We start from the raw sequence: 19,010 nt of genomic DNA, 5'->3' as shown, positions 1-19,010 counted from the left end.
AGTTGAGTTGAGATTAAAGTTAAACAGTTGAATAAAATATTGTTAGAATATATTTTTTAATATTATTTTTGTTTTGGGATTTGAAAAAGTTAAATTGTTTATTTTATGTTATGTGGGAATTTGGGAAAGTTGTAATGATGAAATGAGAAGTTTTCAAAGTTTTAGGTTTTAGTCTTGAAAACAAACCAGGAACTCAAGCTTCAATTTATTAACCAATATTAGCAACGATGAAGAAAAAAATCACTTGGGTAATAAGAGATCCAATCAGCACTAATCTAGTTGGGTCTCATTAGGTCCAATTCAAATCTTCCAATAAAGTGCCAGTAACCATTCCTTGCCAAAGAAATAAGTAAAACGTTATCCAAGACAACAGCAAGTACCAGCTGCTCTTACTCCATTATAACCATATCATCAGTTGTATATCTTAGTATTTACCTTCCACCAAGGCTGCTATTTAAAGCTCTTAAAAGCCATGGCTTAGGCTTTTGAGATTCCTCAGCCCAACATCTCTGGAACCTACAAAGTTAAATAAAAAACCATAATAAACTAGACAAGAAGTCGTGAAGAAAGCCAAAATCAAAAGAAAAGAACCACATACTTATTGTTCAATGTTTCAGTCCGATCCCAAGTATCTAATTTCCACACATCTTTCTCTGTGATAGGTCTTTCATACCCTAGCTTCATTATAGGATTCATCCATGAAAAAAACATTTCTGACAGAAAAACAAGAAACCAGAATTAGTTTGCAAAGCAGCTCAACCATACCAAGATCAATTCACACCCAGACCAAATTCAAGAAAAATTGTGTGTCATCACACCATGATACACTAAGCATGCAGGGGAAAAAAACAAGGTAGGGAAAAGACAACTGGAAAGATCAAAATACTACACTCCAATATCTACCTTTTAAGAAAATTAGGTATGAAATTTTTTTTTTTTTTGGATCGGTAATTAAAGTATAAGTAACTAAAACAGGTTTTTTAGGTAATCATCAACTAAAACAATAAAAAAGCATTCAGTATGATGATTACTGTTAAATAGAATAGTCTAGTGAAGCAATTTGAACAGACAAAATGTGCTGGTTTGTGCCGGGTTCTAATTCTAAGAATAATGATTTCTGTATCCATTCAACGCTTCATAACATTTGAGATTTTCTAAACGAAAGTCATTCATGTCATATCAATTGACAATGTGACATATACATACTTGAAAATACACTGCAATGCCTCTCAGGACATTCGTACTCTCCTCCAGGTAGTTCAGAATATGCAGCATCATCAACTGATTCAGTCCGAATTGGTGTATAACCAGGATAGGGATCCAAATGAGGAACATATCCAAGTAAAAGTATTCCAAACAAAACCTGCATTAAAAATAATAATATTGGTTGGTACTCATTTTTAATTTGATAAGTGAATTTTATCCTGAAGAAAAGGAAATGCCAGAATCAAAGGACGCACAAAGTAGAGAGAAACAATAGACATATCAAAATGACTTGGAATGCTTTGTAATGTAACTGAGCATACATTATGCACGGAATACTACTTGTTCTTATTCTTTCCTAGGCCTTGTACTAAGGCCGTTTTTCACCATCTTTGAGTATATATGATACATAGACATTTAAATGTCAGTGTGTCATGCATGACATATAATGGTATAGTGGATTATATTTATTTGAATTAATTCCTATGTTATCTATGTATTTCGGGTATAGATATATTTGTACAGCTATATGGGATTTATATGATTTGTAAGTTGAATATTTAGATTAAGTAGATAAGTATGGGAAACATATCTTATCCAAGATTTGAATCCCTATAGGATAGGAAGTCAGATTTCGAATGGCTAATGGGGTGTAATCTATTTTGACTACTTAATGAATGAGAAGGGATAGGAGGAATTATTCAGTCAAAGAAAGAAATCTGTTATGGTATCGAGAGCAGGTTAATAATTTTTTTTTCTCTCTGTTTCTACGAATTTTGTTTCCTTTCTCGGGGGCTTCTTTGTGGGTTCTTCATTCTCAACACTGGCTGAGTTCGTGTTTGGCCTTCCGTGTGCTTCTCGGTGCCTTCATTGTTTGTTCTTGGCCTCTCGTGTGACTATCGGCGTTGTCTAAGTTGAAGGCTGGGGTTCCTTATGACTTTCGGCAACCTCTTGAGTGTTTCTTGTGCATTATCGGCGCTGTTTGAGTCGATTTTTGGCCTCTGTTTTGAAAAAAAAAAAATTTCATCTGTAGCGGTGATTATCGGCACTTTGTTTCAGAGAGTGTATTGTGGATTTCTGAGGTTGTCGGCATATTCTGTGAGTGCTTTTTGGGCTGCGATATGTTATTTTGCGTGTGGGTGATAACTTCTCAGACTATCGGCGTTATCTGGAGCAGTTTGGTGCTTCTCGGCGAGGTTTGTTGCAGATAGGGTTTCTTATCTATCATGTCTTCTGAAATTAGAGATTCTCTTCTGGTTCGATTCAATGGAAAGAATTATGCTGCGTGGTCTTTTCAGTTTCAACTTTTGGTGAAAGGAAATGAACTTTGGGGTCATATTGATAGGAGTAGTGTGGCACCAGAAGACAAAGATCAGCGGGCTTCTTGGGAAAGCAAGGCTGCCCGAGTCATGTCTTGGATTCTTAGATCTGTTGATCCCTATATTATCTTGAATTTACGCTCATTCAAGAATGCTCGTGATATGTGGAATCATCCCAAGCGGCTGTATACTCAGAATAATGAGCTAGGAGATTTCAACTCGAACTAGAGACATCGAATTTCTCTCAAGGAGCACTCTCTGTGGAGGAGTTTTATTCTGGTTTTTGTAACTTGTGGGCTGAGTATACAGATATTGTATACACTTCAATTCCAGCAACAAGTTTGGCCGATATTCAAGTTGTTCATGAAGCAAGTATGCGGGCACAGTTTCTTATGAAACTAAGGCCGGAATTTGAATTTATTCGTGCTAATCTGATGAACCGAGATCTTGTGCCTCCACTTGATATGTGTTTGGGAGAGATATTTCGAGAGGAGCAAAGATTGATGACTCAAACAGCCATGGAACAAGCTACTTCAGCTCCTGTGGCATATGCAGCTCAAGGAAAAACCAAAGGGAGGGATTTGAGCACTACTCAATGCTATAGTTGCAAAGGTATGTTCCAGCTTCCACTTCTTAAAATTCCACTCCTATTACACCAGAAATGGTTCAACAAATGATAATCTCAGCTCTTTCAGCTTTTGGTATTTCAGGTAAAACCAAATCTGCCTCTAAACCTTGGTATTTTGATTCCAGTGCCACCAATCATATGACAAGTACCTCTAACTCTCTTGTTAATGTCTCACAGTATGCTGGTCCACTTAAAATTCACATGGCAGATGGTAGTTCCCTACCTATCACTGTCGTAGGTGACATTTCCCTTCCTTAAATAATGTTTTGGTGTCTCCTTCATTAAATACCAATCTGATTTCTATTGGACAATTAGTTGACAGCAATTGCAGAGTGTCATTCACTTCTTCTGGTTGTCTTGTACAAGATCAGGTGACCGGGAAGATGATCGCGAAGGGTCCTAAAGAGGGTCGACTATTTCCTTTATGTTTAGATTCCAAATCTATTGAGTCAAAGTCTTTATCTTCGTTTTCTTGTAATGTTGGTACTTTGAGTGTGAAGGATTGGCATAGGCGGTTGGGCCATCCCAATTCTCACATACTTCATCAGTTGTCATCTCCTGGTTTAATAGGCAATAAAGATTTCTATTCTCTTGATCAATTAAATTTTGATTGTGATACATGCAAGTTAGCTAAAAGTAAAGTTTTGCCTTTTCCTTCAAAAAGATCTCATGCCACTCGTGCCTTTGATGTTATTCATAGTGATGTGTGGGGTATTGCCCCGATAGAATCTCATGATCGTTATAAATATTTTGTGACGTTTATTGATGATTATACTCGTTTTACGCGGATTTACTTTCTTTGCACTAAGAATGAAGTATTTCCGGTATTCAAGCGTTTCTTGGCTTATTTCACTAATCAATTCTCTACCTCTATTAAGGTTCTTCGCTCCGATTCAGGAGGAGAATATATATCTACTGAGTTTCAAATGTTCTTTCAAGATCAAAGAATTATTTCTCAACGTTCTTGTCCACATACTCCACAACAAAATGGAGTAGCTGAAAGAAAGAATCGTCATCTTCTTGATATGGTCCGGGCTCTCCTAATTGATTCGGGTGTGCCCTCTCATTTTTTGTGTGAAACTGTCTACTGCTGTGTATTTAATTAATAGATTACCTACTCCAGTATTAGACAATGTTTCTCCTTATTCTTTGCTATTTGAGCACTTCCCAAACTATTCTCAATTGCACTCATTTGGTTGTATTTGTTTTGTGCATCTTCCATCTCACGAAAGACACAAACTTTCTGCTCAATCAGTCAAATGTGCCTTTTTAGGGTATAATTCTTTTCAGAAGAGTTTTGTTTGTTATGATCCTCAGCCTAAAAGCATTCGAGTTTCTCGCAATGTGGTGTTCTTTAACAAACAACAATTTTTTCATACTCATCTAGACCCTATTCCTCCTAGTTTCTATGTTTTGCCAAATTTTTCAAATGAAGATACAACTTCTACACCAGCTTCCGCTCGGTTTAAGCCTGGTTGTGTTTACACAAGGCGTAAACCATCTCATCCAGAAGATCTGACTGCTCTTTCTGCCCCTCCTGAGCATCCGCCCGTGCCTCCTGATCAATCCTTTGACACATCTTATGATCCACCACCACGTTGGCATACTTCTAGAGTCTCCAAACCTCCGAATCGGTATGGTTTTTCATCTCATTCTTCTATGTCTGCTACACTTTCTTCTATTGTTATTCCCTCCTCTTATAAGCAGGCTATGGAACATGAGTGTTGGAGGGATGCCATGCAAGTAGAAATGGATGCACTAGCGGTCAATGACACTTGGGATATTGTGTCTTGTCCTTCTTCTGTGACACCTATTGGTAGTAAGTGGGTGTATTCTATCAAGCTTAGATCAGATGGGTCCCTTGAGAGATATAAAGCTTGTTTGGTAGCTTTGGGAAATAGACAAGAATATGGGATTGATTATGACAAGACGTTTGCTCCTGTTGCTATGATGACGATTGTTTGTCTCCTTCTTGCTATTGCCGCTTCTCAATCTTGGCAATTGCATCAGATGGATGTGAAGAATGCTTTTCTTCATGGTGATTTAAAAGACGATATTTACATGAAACTCCCTACTGGTATGCCCCTTTCCTCAGCTAATGATGTTTGTATGCTGAAAAGGTCATTGTATGGTCTAAAACAAGCTGCTAGAGCTTGGTTTGAGAAGTTCCGCAATACCTTATTTGAGTTTCAATTCACTCAGAGTGCGTATGATGCTTCTTTATTCCTTCATAAGAGTGATTCTGGTTTTGTTTTTCTGTTGGTCTATGTGGACGATATCATTATTACTGGATCCGATATTGAATTTATTCAAAGGGTTCAGATGCATCTTCATAGGGTCTTTCATATGAAAGATTTGGGACCATTGACTTATTTCTTAGGACTGGAAGTTCACAATCAGCCACATGGGTTATTTATTAATCAACATAAATACACCCAGGACCTTGTTCAGTTGGCTAGGTTGGGGGAGACTACTTCAATTGATACTCCTATGGAAGTCAATGTGAAGTATCGGAAGGATGAGGGTGATTTAATTTCTAATCCTACATTATATAGGAAGCTTGTTGGGAGTCTAATCTACCTCACTATCACACTTCCGAATATCTCATATGTTGTCCATATTGTCAATAAATTTATGGACACTCATAGGTACTTGCATTTAGTGGTTGTTCGTCGTATTATCAGATACTTGATTGGGACCTCTAACCGTGGGTTATTTTTTCCTGCTGGCACTTCTCTACAACTTATGGCTTATAGTGATGCCAATTGGGTTGGTTGCCTAGATTCTAGGTGTTCTACAACTTGGTGGTGCATTTTTCTTGGAGATTCACTCATCTCCTGGAAATGCAAGAAGCAAGAGTGTGTTTCTAAATCCTCTACTGAAGCTGAATATAGAGCTATGTTAGCAGCATGCTCTGAGGTGATGTGGTTGCGGGCATTCTTCAAGAGATTGGTTTTTCGCAAGACAAGCCAACTCCTCTTCATGGTGACAACACTAGTGCCATTCAAATTGCTGCCAATCCAGTATTTCACGAGCGTACCAAACATATTGAAGTAGATTGTCACTATATTCGTCAAGCCTATGAGGCTATGTCTATTATTCTTCCTCATATCTCTATGGATCTTCAAGTAGCTGATATATTCACAAAAGTGATGACAAGACAGTGGCATCAATTCCTAGTTAGCAAATTGATGCTAGTAGATACACCGGTATCAATTTGAGGGGGAATATTAGTAGATTATATTTATTTGAATTAATTCCTATGTTATCTATGTATTTCGGGTATAGACATATTTGTACAGTTGTATAGGATTTATATGATTTGTAAGTTGAATATTTAGATTAAGTAGATAAGTATGGGAAACATATCTTATCCAAGATTTGAATCCCTATAGGATAGGAAGTCAGATTTCGAATGGCTAATGGGGTGTAATCTATTTTGACTACTTAATGAATGAGAAGGGATAGGAGGAATTATTCAGTCAAAGAAAGAAATCTGTTAAATGGAAGATTACATGACAATCCTAGACCGTCAAGAATAACATAGGACTGATTTTTCTAATTGTATTTTCAGTTTTTATTATAACTATAATCCCAAATGGAGCTGATTTTGTTTTATTTTTTAATTTCATTTCTTATTCTAGTCATGGGTGTTTTGAATACTCTCTTTTCAGGCGTGGGTCTTTCAGTCATTTATTCATTAAGATTTACTTCTGATTTTCTATAAACTCATAATATTGTAGCCATCAGGGAGATTTGGAGTTTGAGCAAGAAATTTGAGATCATTTTTTTCTCTTCACCAATTCTTTAGCATTTTTCAGAATCAACAAAGATTTGATACTCTAGTTCCTAGAATTCTAGGTGAATCAACAACTTTGAAGAAGCTTCGATTCTACTGATTCATGTACAAATCTACAGGATTAAATGAGGTTGCTGCAAATTTTTTCTGGTATCTACCCTTCCCAACCCATGCTTGAAAATATATGTGACATTTGCCTTGAAGCGTGCTAGTGTGTCTGTGTGTGTCTGCTTCATATTTCATTGAACAAAACTAGCTTGACATTATTTAACTCCAAAAACTAACAAAGTGGTAGAGCTAATTACCAGACTCAGTCCAAATACTTTTTTGGAGATGAGGAACCAAGAGACCTTGCAAACACAATATGTCTTTTACCCAGTTAAGCCCCAGACCCATGTAGCGCACCCAAATCACGCGGATCAGGTAAACCATTGAGTTTTCACCAATGGGGCATGACCCCTATAAATGTTTTGCACTCAAGAGTTTGAACCTTAGAATTTGGGAAATCATACCTCCAAGGCCAAGGCCAAGGCCCTTACCACTTGAGCCAACCCCTAGGCCCTAGGGGTGGCTACAGACTCAATCCAAATACTTGCAACCTCTTTAACACAAGTAAGGTTTGAAAATTTAAAAAAAAAAAAAAATAGTGTAAAGGGTAGGTAAGAACTCAAGAGCAACCAACCTGGACTACAACCTCACTGATATATAAATACAGAATGGACCTGCACAGAGAACAAACACTTTCAATTGTCTTTCCACCACCAACCTTTGCAAAACATACTGAAGAAGATAATGCTTTGGTCTTCTTCAATCCAATGATTTAATCCAAGCGAACTACCATTGCACTAACACATTCATATGAACCCAGGCCAATTTTGAGTAACTCATACAGAATATTTTTTTAACAAGAATGAAAGTTAGAAACATAAGTAAGAACTCTTTTTTTTATATTTAAGTAGAAACATAAAAACGAACTCAAAGTCCATACTTCAATAAATACGGATATTTTCATGTGTGTTTATGCCAGAAAGAGAGAGAAGAGAAATGGAGAGAGAGAGAGAGAATATTAAAATGAAGTTGTATTATCACTGGCCAAGGAGGTATCCAATTCAAGTAACCAGAGAAACGCAAACCTATCATAAAACTCCTGTGCTGAAAGAACAAGATTGAGCATTACAGCATCCCCAACTAGAGCATAAATGACTCCAAATCTGACAAACCATCGAACCTCACGGATGTAGGCCTTAGTTTCTACACCAATCAAGACCAGCATAGAGCACCACGCAAGAGCCTCAATGAGTAGAGAAACAATCTGCGAACAAAGGATCAATATAAAGATTTTGAAGTAGACTAAAGAAATAATGGCAGAAGTTAAGAAACGCCAAATGTGCTTGAAATATCCCTAGTTTCTTGAACTAATCTAAGTTTCAATGTACAAAACATCCAAATTAAACTAATAAAGTAACCAAAATCAAATGTATTCAATATACGGTGAGCAATTGAGATAATGAAATTTTCAAAACAACAAAAAAACATCAGATATAATGATTTAAACTCCCACAAACAATTTGATTTGTCTTCTCTCGAAAACAAATTAGATTGAACACCACATGCATATGGTTAGGTCTATGCCTACACGTACCAAAATTTGAATTCCGTATGCTTTGTGTGCGCCAAATAGAAGAGGCAGGTGAAACCAGGAAAAAATTTTGCAAAAAAAAAAAAGCACAAGGCACTAAACAATCAAAAGAATGAGCTCACCTCGAATGGTGCAAGGCCAGTCTGCCCATCCAAATTTAAGACTGAAATTCCCATAATTAATCTAAACAAAGGCTCGGCAGTACCATAAGCAGCCAATAAACCCAAAACATAATTATAAAACTTCGACCTCAGACAGAACCTCTGGACTTTGAAATCCTTCTTGATCCTCCATACCCGGTAGCAGCACAGACCCAGAACAACCAAATGAGAAATGCAGACTACCAGAGAGTCAACTGCACACGGTGTGTACTGCCCAAATGCATTCTCCACAGCCCTTGCCCACACCCCATTTTTCACCGGCCGACAATACCAAACCAATGGCTCAAAAGCCATTTCTGAATTACTCCTCCACAAGAACAAGGTATTCGCTTACAAGTACATAATCAGAAATACTCTCCTTTTCTCCTGCCGAAATAGTCTTTCCCAACTGATATGAGTCCGATGCTTCTAAGTCTACACTGAGCTATTCCTGCAATAAGATTCAACCAAGTTCAGCCTCAAAGGAGAGACTAACAGCCAACGAGACCACTCCCAATCCCAGAGAAAAAAGTAAACGGGAGAAAAACAGACTTTTGACTCAAAACTGAACCTAGTACATGCGTTGGTTTAGTTGGACTGATTTACATGCTACGTTTCCTTAGCTCTGTCAAGAAGTTTTGACGGTTTGGAAAATTCCTAGTCCAGGAAAAGGGAGCAAGACTCTTGCGAAAGCAAACTATACTTTCCGTAAAATTTAAACAACCCTGAGTCTAATTCATGAGCGTCAGAATTTCAATTCGAACAAAATAAAACTATCCTAAATTCTATTGACGTAATAATCTGGAGAACTGCTTAGAAATAACAGAACTACCTCTTCCCTTGTATTAATCGTTTATAAAAGTCTCAAGTCAACAAAAAATTATCTTCCAGTTCCCAAGATGTAATTAATCTCATTTAAATCTACAATTGCTTTTCATTCATGCTCATTTTCTCAGTGACCGAATTAAGCATTAAACCAGCAGTTTGGGGTGAAAAGAAAAAGAAAAACAGAACAAAATATCATTTATGTTCGAGTGAATAAAACACGGAACAGAATTCAAACTAAAACAACACACAAAAATAAACCCGGCGTACCTCTCAACCCTTGCTTCGCGTTTACACTAAAACTGTGGCATAAATCAAACAAGAAAACAAAATCCCAGAACCCAAAAATAACAAAAAAGGAACTCTATACTTCGTCGCTGTCCACGATTTTCTCAGATCAAAAAAAAGAAAGAAAATAAGAAGCGTATGAACAAAAAGGTCTTTTCAGCGAAAAATTCCCGGAAAAAGGTTTGAGAAAAAGAATGGCGGACCTGTCGGCGCTGGAATCGAGGGAATGTGATACAGAGTGAGAGGCAGACAGACCGGGAACGGAATAGATTCGCAACCAACCAAATGCTAGTGGGTGGACTCGGACAGCTTGTAGGAGCCCAGCGTCGTCACCGCTTACGATAAAAAAACAAAATAAATAAATGGACTATTTTCTTTATTTATGAGTTTATTAAGATTAGATTCATCTCTATTTATTTTATTTAATTATTATAATGTTATTAAATATTTATATAATAAATAATTCAAATTTTTTTAATTAAAAATAAAAACATATTTTATTTAATTTTAAAATTTCGTCTCAAACTAAATCTTCAAACCGACCGAACAATAATTTATTTATGGGCCCTTGAATTTTGGGAGATTTTCAGATCTTTGAGTTTGTCACGCTGTAAATAATGTAAAAACTATGCTTGGCTTGTGCGGGGGAACGTGTGTGGTCAGGACTCATGCCATTGGCTGCTCAGATTGCTCAGAAAAGGTCGGGAATTCCAATGAACGTGTGGAATGGATCTTTCACTGCTGATATTGTTCAATCATTTGCTCCTATTCTTAATAGAGTAACAACGATATTCATAACACGTTAATTTGTTTATTTATTTTACCCACTCATTTTAATTATTTATATATATATTTTTTACTTTTTTATTAAATAATTAAAAAAGTAATTTTTAATTTATTGATGAATTTTTTTGTTTTTTTAAAAATATTAAAAAATATAAAAAAAATAAAAACACACGTTTAAACTATCAATCAAGTTGAACGGACTATTCTAATAGAATAACCCGAGTCTTCACAATACATGTGATAAAATAAAAGTATTTTAATAAAATGATATTATTTTTATAAGTTAATTTATAAAATTAACTTTTTTTTAAAATATTATTATATAAAATACTATAAAAAGTAATATGTGTTTATTATTTTTCTTCATAATATGACCTGAGAAATGTTGCAAATTCTCTCTTGCACTACACAATAATATATAATTTGTTATTTTTATTATTTTATTTAAATATATATATAAGATGATAAATAAAATTTTCATTCATTTCATTCAAACTATACGCATTATGTTATTGGTGAAAAAAAAAAGTAACTTCATTTATTACCGAATATTAAATAAAATGCGGAATTAAATTATTAAAATAGAAAGATGATAAAGTATTAAAAGATTATGTTAATATTTTAAATCATGAAAAGATGATACTTTATAAAAAATTTACAACCAATTAAAAATATCCAAATATAGAAACAAAAAGCTAATTAGATGTTAAATACTTTACCCATAATTAAATATAATTCTTTGAGGGATATGATAAAGATTCAAGACAATATTCATGAACATTGATTAAGCTTCTTTCTAAAGTTTTTAGACTTCTAGGAATAATCGAGTACGAGGACTTTGTATCAAAAAGTTAAATAAATTATATGTCTCCTTCTTTTGTTTTTTACAGTAATAAAGGGACTGGACAGTCGATTGAATGAGATTCCCACACATTTGGGCAACTTCATGTACTTTACGCACATACTAATTCTTAAAGCGACTTAGATATATATTCGATTGTCGACTCATTTTAAATTAATTATTAATAGAATTTATTAGTTTTTTTAATTTGTTATAAATAAATTAAACTTGTCTCAATTTAAAAAAGTTAAAATCATCCAATGAGATTCATAAAATATTATCATTCATTATTCAATTTAACTCATTTCAATATCTAAACACAGATTTAGATATAAGGCTATATACTTTCATGCACATATAATTGAGTACTACCTGAGTATGTGGACCACTCCTTGAGTTGCTGTATGTTTGTGTTCTAGTATAGAAAGCATACATATATATATATATATACAAGCTGTCCCTCCCATCCTCGTGCAAATCTGGAAATGCACACTTTTCATGGGGATGTCCTTTGCACTCTCCTAGCACTTAGGAAGTAAAATACAATTGCCATCAATGCTCAAATCATGTGGATGTTAGCCACTATTTGGTATCTTTGAACAACTTTTTTTTACCTCCCTTTTCTTATGAGTAATGTTAAAGAGAAGTCATTATAGTAGAGTACACTTTACATTCACTGCGTGGCTGCTTCTAGTTAATTGTTCTCAATACTTACTTGAAGAGATGTGTGATCTAGATGATGCCACATCATGTGTGCAAAATGAATACCTCCAATAATAACTTTTATCTATATTTATTCTTTTTTTATTAAACTTTCGACATTACCTCGAAAAATAAAGGGAGCAATTCATATATATAAATATATATATTATTTTTATTATTTTTTATTTATTGTTTTGTATAGTAAAGAAGTTCACTTTAAAAATTTATTTAAAAATAATGTCAGTCTTAGAATATATAAATTTTGCGTATTTTTTTTAAATAATTCATTATTAAAAAAATAAATTTTTTTATATTTATTTTAAATTTATTTACAGATAAGTGATGAAAAGTATTGAAAGATAAAGTCAGAATTGTTTTAGCTTTTTGACCAAGTCGCTGGGCTGCCGAATCCCACAACCACTACGGCACTACTACTACTAGAATATAATTTTCAGAGCATTATTCAATCTGTATTATTAGTCGAAATTTGGCGCAGAAGAAACAGCAATGAAGAATCGAGCGCAGTCGCTGTTCCTGAAAAAACAATAATATTGGAATTAAGTCCATTTGATCGGAGTGTCTTGTGGCACAAGTAATCGTTTCGCACGTGCCCAAATCTCAGGAAAATTATTTATTTAAAGGAATAAATTAAAAAAAAATACAAAAGTAAAAGAAAAATGTTGACTGTGAGTTGAAGGTTTGGTTAGACGGTTAGGAATGACCGTTAGGAAAGAGTTTCTCTCAACGGGCCTCAACAATTAAGTGCTTCAAAGTCTACTTTCTGATCTGAAAATGAACCGACAACAATAATAATAAACAAAGAAAATTGATTCAAAACTTTATAAATTTACATAAAATAAAAGATATTTTTGAAATTTTAAAATTTATTTTTAATGTAGTAGTATGATTGTATTGATTAATAAAAAATAAATTATAAATACATCATTATTATAAAAAGAAAAATAAAAGCAACAATAAACCCAATCAGACCCTACAACTCCTGCTTAGTTATTAAAAGGGAAATGCTTCGAGTTATTGATGGTGGGTTTCTTTTATTTAATGATTAAAAAAATATTTTTAAATTAATTTGTGAATTTATTTTTTTTTAAATGTTTACAAAATTTTAAAATACATAAAAAAAAATACACAAAATTAAAAAAAAAAAGCATTTTTCACTTATAAAAATTGTCAGAACCCCTCTCAATGGCCCCTTATTAAAAAGTATTATCAATTGCTTAGAAGTTTTCCTCAAATTACATCGTACAATCGTTTTTTAAAAAAAAAAAATCACTATTATTGAATGTGCATAAAATACAATCCTTATAGTTTAAGCTCCATTTAGGTGTTAAAAATATTTTAAATCATACTTAAATAATAATAATAAAATAATTTATCCCAAACAAAGCACAAATGTAAGAAATTTAACAATGTCTCATCTGCATAACTTATGATTTCCCTGTTTTTCATCGAACAATGATCGCGCAATCTTTTCAAAGCTACAACCCAATATTTTCGGATCCAAAGCCAGAGCTTAGGGTGTGTCTATTATATCATCAAGAGAGTGCTGCATATGCTTCAAAAAAAAAATAATAATAAAGAGTGCTAAATAGACGGGAAAGCATGGGATGCAAAAGAATCTCTTATTTTAAATTAAATAGATAATATATATAATTCGAGTGCATGTAAAAGTAGAATTAATAATTGCCGATATTAATATTGGTAGGCCACTCGAGATAATCTGTCCACGTACTTATGTTTCTAGGATTGGCTCGGCGGTATGAAAAAGAGTAGACGTCGAATTTGGGTTCATGAGCACTAAAAGGGATGTTTGCATCCTCTCTGATTGGGATGTAACATACCTCCCGAGCCGGGTTGACTTTATTAGCAATAGAGTTGTCCCGTGAATTGCGTAAGGAAGAAAAATCGTCTAAACCAATATTCGACAAGGGAAAAGCGGAACTCTAGGAGGGCAATCTTGTATATCGAACGAGAGCGAAAGTTTCACAAATTACTGCCCAAACGTAGCACTCTATGCGTGAACAAGAATTCTTTGGCAGTCAGGTATGGTTTACCTTCGTCAATGGATCCCAAGACCATGTGCCAAATGAGGCATCATGATAGCAAAATCCTTTACGCATTAAGGTGAAGTTGTAATGGAGCAAGGCAGAGAAAGTTCAAGATTTATTGAACCGGGCGATAGAAAGGAAGTCATAGTCCATTGGTGAACATCGAGGGGTACAATGCCACCTTTGTGGCAAAGCCCTTTAAGTCGATAGCCCCTTAGCAAGTCGTTGGAGCCTCAAAGTTGGTGGAGTCAGGTGCTCCAAAAGATGATCTGAACGACCTCAAGTCTGCAAAAGTGACAACTGAGGCCCAACAATACCCCTCGAAGAACTGAGACTCATCGCGGACCTTGGGGGATCTAGACTCCCATGAATCTTAGAAGGTCCCTCCGAATAGGTTGAATGAGAACCCCGGGAAGCAAAACGGAAGGTGTTCTTAGGCGTGTAACGCCCCAATGGAAGGCCCAAATCACATGGCATATACTCTAAAAGGACTAGTTAATGACACAATTGGAGTCTCACTGAAACCTTAAAAAAAGCAAAAACTTCTCCTAAAAGCAATGTGGGATCATATACATCACCTACCTTTATCCTTATCATAGGAGGTAGCTTTGATACCATTTGTAACCCCACAATGGAAGAACTAAATCACATGATCTATACCCCAAAATAACTAATCAATAATACAGCAATAACTTCTTCTTCCCAAGCAATGAAGGATTTCATACACAGCCTACATTTATCCTTATCATATGGGGTAGCTCTAATACTATTTGTAACGCACCAATGGAAGGCCCAATCCACAAGAGCTATACTCCAAAAGGACTAGTCAGTGATACAATTTGAGCCTTATCTGAAACCTTATAAAGAGCAAGAACTTTTCCTTCTCAAGCAATGTGGGATCCCATACATCATCTACCATTATCATTATCATATGGGGTATCACAATCTACCCCCCTTAAATTCCCGACGTCCTAGTCAAGCTAGTCCGTTGTAAGTGGCATAGCTAAAGACCCACATTTCTGGTTGGGATAAGTTCTGATACCATTTGCAACGCCTCAATGGAAGGCCCAAACCACATGGTCTATACTCCAAAAGGATTAGTCAATGATATAATTGGAGCCACATTGGGACTTATATAGACTAAGAACTTCTCATTCTCAATCAATGTGGGATCTCATACATCACCTACATTTATCCTTATCATCTAAGGTATCACACACATTAGAATCTTATAAAGAGTAAGAACTTCTCCTTACTAAACAATGTGAGATCTCATACACCACCTACCCTTATCCTTATTATATGGAGTATCACAGGGCACCATTGAAGGAAGAATGCGAGGGAGAAGGAAAGGATTTGAATGCGAATGAGAAGAAAGTGAATAGAGAAGAACTAAAACAAGAGGAAACAAATGCGGGACACAACAAGAGCGAGCGAATAAGAAAGCATAAAGGTAAAAGCAGTAGGGGCTTGGGTTTAAATAGGCAACTGCGGCGATCGAGCTGCCCAAGCAGGAGAGTGATATGTGTCATTAGGAACGAAACGACGGAGTGACAGGTCTCGTGATTTCTGCTACACGAGTGAGCATGGGATCAAGTTGTCAAACGCAACCCCCGACATAGCAAAACGGACAAATGTGCATGATAGGCAGCCCACACGTCAAATGTCATAATTTGTATAGCACAAAAAAATTTAAAAAAAAGGGGGGCAGAGGAAGTAAGAAAATAAGACAAAACTCTCAACCGTACACGTACAGTAGGAATTGACAGGATAACTGAAATGAATATTTGCATCCCCTATCGAGCTAGGCCTAACTAGGAGGGATATTTACATCCTTCCCGGGCCAGACTGAGTTTATCTTAAAGGTCCAGTGATCAACAGTACAGTTGGCCCATGAATTGCATAAGGAAGAAAAAGACCCAAGACTTGCACAGGAAACTGGTTGATGTGGAAAGATATGACGCCACCTACCCTAAAACTACACTGCAGATGCACAAAACCACGCCGCATTTAGGGATCATATATGTGACATAGAAAAAGATCCAACAAAACCTCTTGTCCCTGACAGAGAGCAAGAAAAGTAGTTATACCCACCCACCTGCCACTGAGCCGTGGCCTGGGGAGGCCATGCTACATTAAAGATGACAACATGGTATCCTATATGGGAGACAAAGGCCTCTGACATGGGGTACATAGCACCATCTCGAGAAACAGTCTAAAATCCATGCGCCATGCTTGAATTCAGGACTTATGCTCTCTTGCTTACTGGATTTCTCTTCAAAAAACACAAAACTAACTTAGGCATCGGATGTAACCCTTCAATCTTGAGCCTCTCATCTTCTTTGTGCTATAGGTAATTAAGCCTAGTACCCTGTGTGCGAAACACGTCAACAACATGCATTAATAAAGTTATTGATTTTATAATCTCTACATTTTTATATAACATAATTTGATTTAAAAAATAAATATTGAATTTCAAGTTTTATAAATTAAATCTTATTATTTAAATAATGTGGATAGTCTACGCAGCTATTTGAGAATAGAATAATTCAAATACATTACATCACATGTGCTCTTATTAATCAAATATAAAAATGTAAGATTTTTTTATTTATATATAAATATATTATATAACAACAACTGAACCACGATGACAAGTAGCATAACAAATGAAACTCCCAGAGCCTCGTTAAAAGACAGGAAAAGGGTTCATCAGTACTATAAAAACTTTATAAAAAGAATTATGGTCTAGGACTCTTTTCAAATATGGGTGTGGCTAATAGCCGGATTGGTGTAAAATGAAGTTTTACACCCACTAATAATACTAAGACACGTAGAAACTCAAGCAAGATGAAAAATAGATGTGCATGCAGTGTATCCGTCGGCCCCCTCCCCCCTTAAGAACCCTAATATTCACTGTGACATCGATCGTCGTCCCCACAACCCAACTCCACCTATCGTCGCCTCCCCCCCCAAAAAAAAAAAAAAACCAAAAAAAACAAATTTGTTCCCTCTCTCTCCTCCTCCCCACGGTCGATCTCACTAAATCTCTCTCTCTCTCTCTCTCTCTCTCTCTCTCTCTCTCTCTCTCTCTCTCTCTCTCCCCTTCAAACGTCTCACCACTCAATCGCTCTCCCGCAATCGTTTTCCAAATAATCTGTAAAGCTTGGTATCCAAATAATCTCTAAGGTCATTGTAAAACTATGATTTTGCATCCATTTGTGCAAGATGGACAACCATAGACCAACCAAAAAAAAAAATCAGATACAACCAAAACCAACTCACTCTCCATTGTCATACAAAAATATCATACTGCCAATTTCTCCCATTAATACCATAAGATTATTCAATACATACCAAGTTTTACATATATGCTAAATAATACAAACCCAGACAAAATATCATATCTACGAGTGGATTCAAGTTCGAGTGGTTCCAGAGATGGGATGGGTTCGACAGAAAGGGGAGACATTTTTGACAATGGGAAGAAGGGAGAGGAGAGAGAGGTTTTCGACGATACTGGATAGGAGAGACGGAGAAGATATTGGGTTTCAAAGAGAGAAGAGGGAGAATTTCGGGTTAGAAGAGTGAGAGCTTCGGGAGAGAAGAGCAAAGAGGGAAGAGAGGAAGAGATACTAGAGTAAGGTAAATGGGAGGCTGGACTCGCACCAACGGTAACTCCCATAAGACTATTACGTGTCGCAATTGAATTGGATGGCGTAAAAGGGGGAAGGACACCCGACCTGTTTGAAGCTTTTCCCTTTAAATATTTCTCTAAGTTATTTTGATTTATAAGATTTATAAAAAAAAATAGAAAATGATTTACACATAATTTTTTAAACAAGTCTATGTTAAATGATGAATATTTTAAAATAACTTATAAAAATAATATTATTCTACAGAAATACTTTCTATTTAAAATATAATAGTGTAAATAATTCTAAAATATTTGTACAATTATTTGATTTTTACGAGATTGAGAACAAAAATATGATATGAGTTGCATAAGAATTATAGTGTTTATTTACAGTATGCTAACATAGGCAAAGATTAAAGTCGAATTATCTGGAAACAATAATGAGTGAATCCTCGTAATAAGATTTATGAGAATCTAAGAAAAAATGTTCTAAATATATTATATGAAAGTAAATTAATAGAGTGACATGATTTAACGTAAGATATTAAGAAATAAGTTATTCATACTGAGAGTGGGTTCTATTTTTTTCTATTTAATAATTAAGAAAGTATTTTTTTAATGAGTTTATGATTTTTTTTAAATAATAAAAGTGACTAAAAATGCTTTAAAAAAAATACACAAAAAGAGTACAAAATGCACCTATCAGTGTAGGGACACCTCTTGGTGACCCTAGCAGTGCCCATTCTCCTAAAGGAAATGATATTCCCATCGAGACTCTTCACTAATTGACTTTTTTTTTTTCTTCCTTAATGGTTGATAAAATATTTTTTAATAAGTTTATGATTTTTTTAAAATGTTTAAGGAGTTTCCAAAAAATATTTAAAAAAAAATATTTGGCAATTCCGAGAAGAGTGACTAGCAAGTGTTACCGAACATTGCATTCCTTTTTTCTTTTTTAATATTTAAAAAAAAAATACACAAAAATGTCTTATCGTAACAATTGTCAATCACTCATATCAGTCATTATAATTTTTTTAAATTCTTAAATAAAATATAATAAATAATTCAATTTTTATTTTATTATTTATAAATAATCTCAACCCATCTCTAAATCTAAACGATTAATTTTATATTAAA

The 19,010-nt window shown here is 34.9% G+C and overlaps 1 protein-coding gene across 1 annotated transcript in view; it reads right to left on the bottom strand.

The window, feature by feature from the left end:
* LOC108996527 (ABC transporter C family member 2-like) overlaps window positions 1-10,013 on the bottom strand; it is a 45,503-nt gene extending 35,490 nt beyond the window's left edge. The window contains exons 1-7 of the mRNA XM_035688680.1: window positions 9,824-10,013; window positions 8,711-9,179; window positions 8,083-8,261; window positions 7,632-7,671; window positions 1,207-1,363; window positions 599-713; window positions 436-516 (exon numbers count right to left, since the gene is read on the bottom strand). Of these exons, the coding sequence (XP_035544573.1) occupies window positions 436-516; window positions 599-713; window positions 1,207-1,363; window positions 7,632-7,671; window positions 8,083-8,261; window positions 8,711-9,043 (905 nt within the window). The 5' untranslated portion in view covers window positions 9,044-9,179; window positions 9,824-10,013. The remainder of the gene's footprint in view (window positions 1-435; window positions 517-598; window positions 714-1,206; window positions 1,364-7,631; window positions 7,672-8,082; window positions 8,262-8,710; window positions 9,180-9,823) is intronic.
* Window positions 10,014-19,010: the final 8,997 nt, after the last annotated feature.

Source organism: Juglans regia, chromosome 3, assembly GCF_001411555.2.
Source record: "Juglans regia cultivar Chandler chromosome 3, Walnut 2.0, whole genome shotgun sequence".
NCBI classification, from domain to species: Eukaryota; Viridiplantae; Streptophyta; class Magnoliopsida; order Fagales; family Juglandaceae; genus Juglans; species Juglans regia.
Note: the sequence above shows the minus strand (reverse complement) of the source record. Positions and strands in the feature narration are given on the sequence as shown.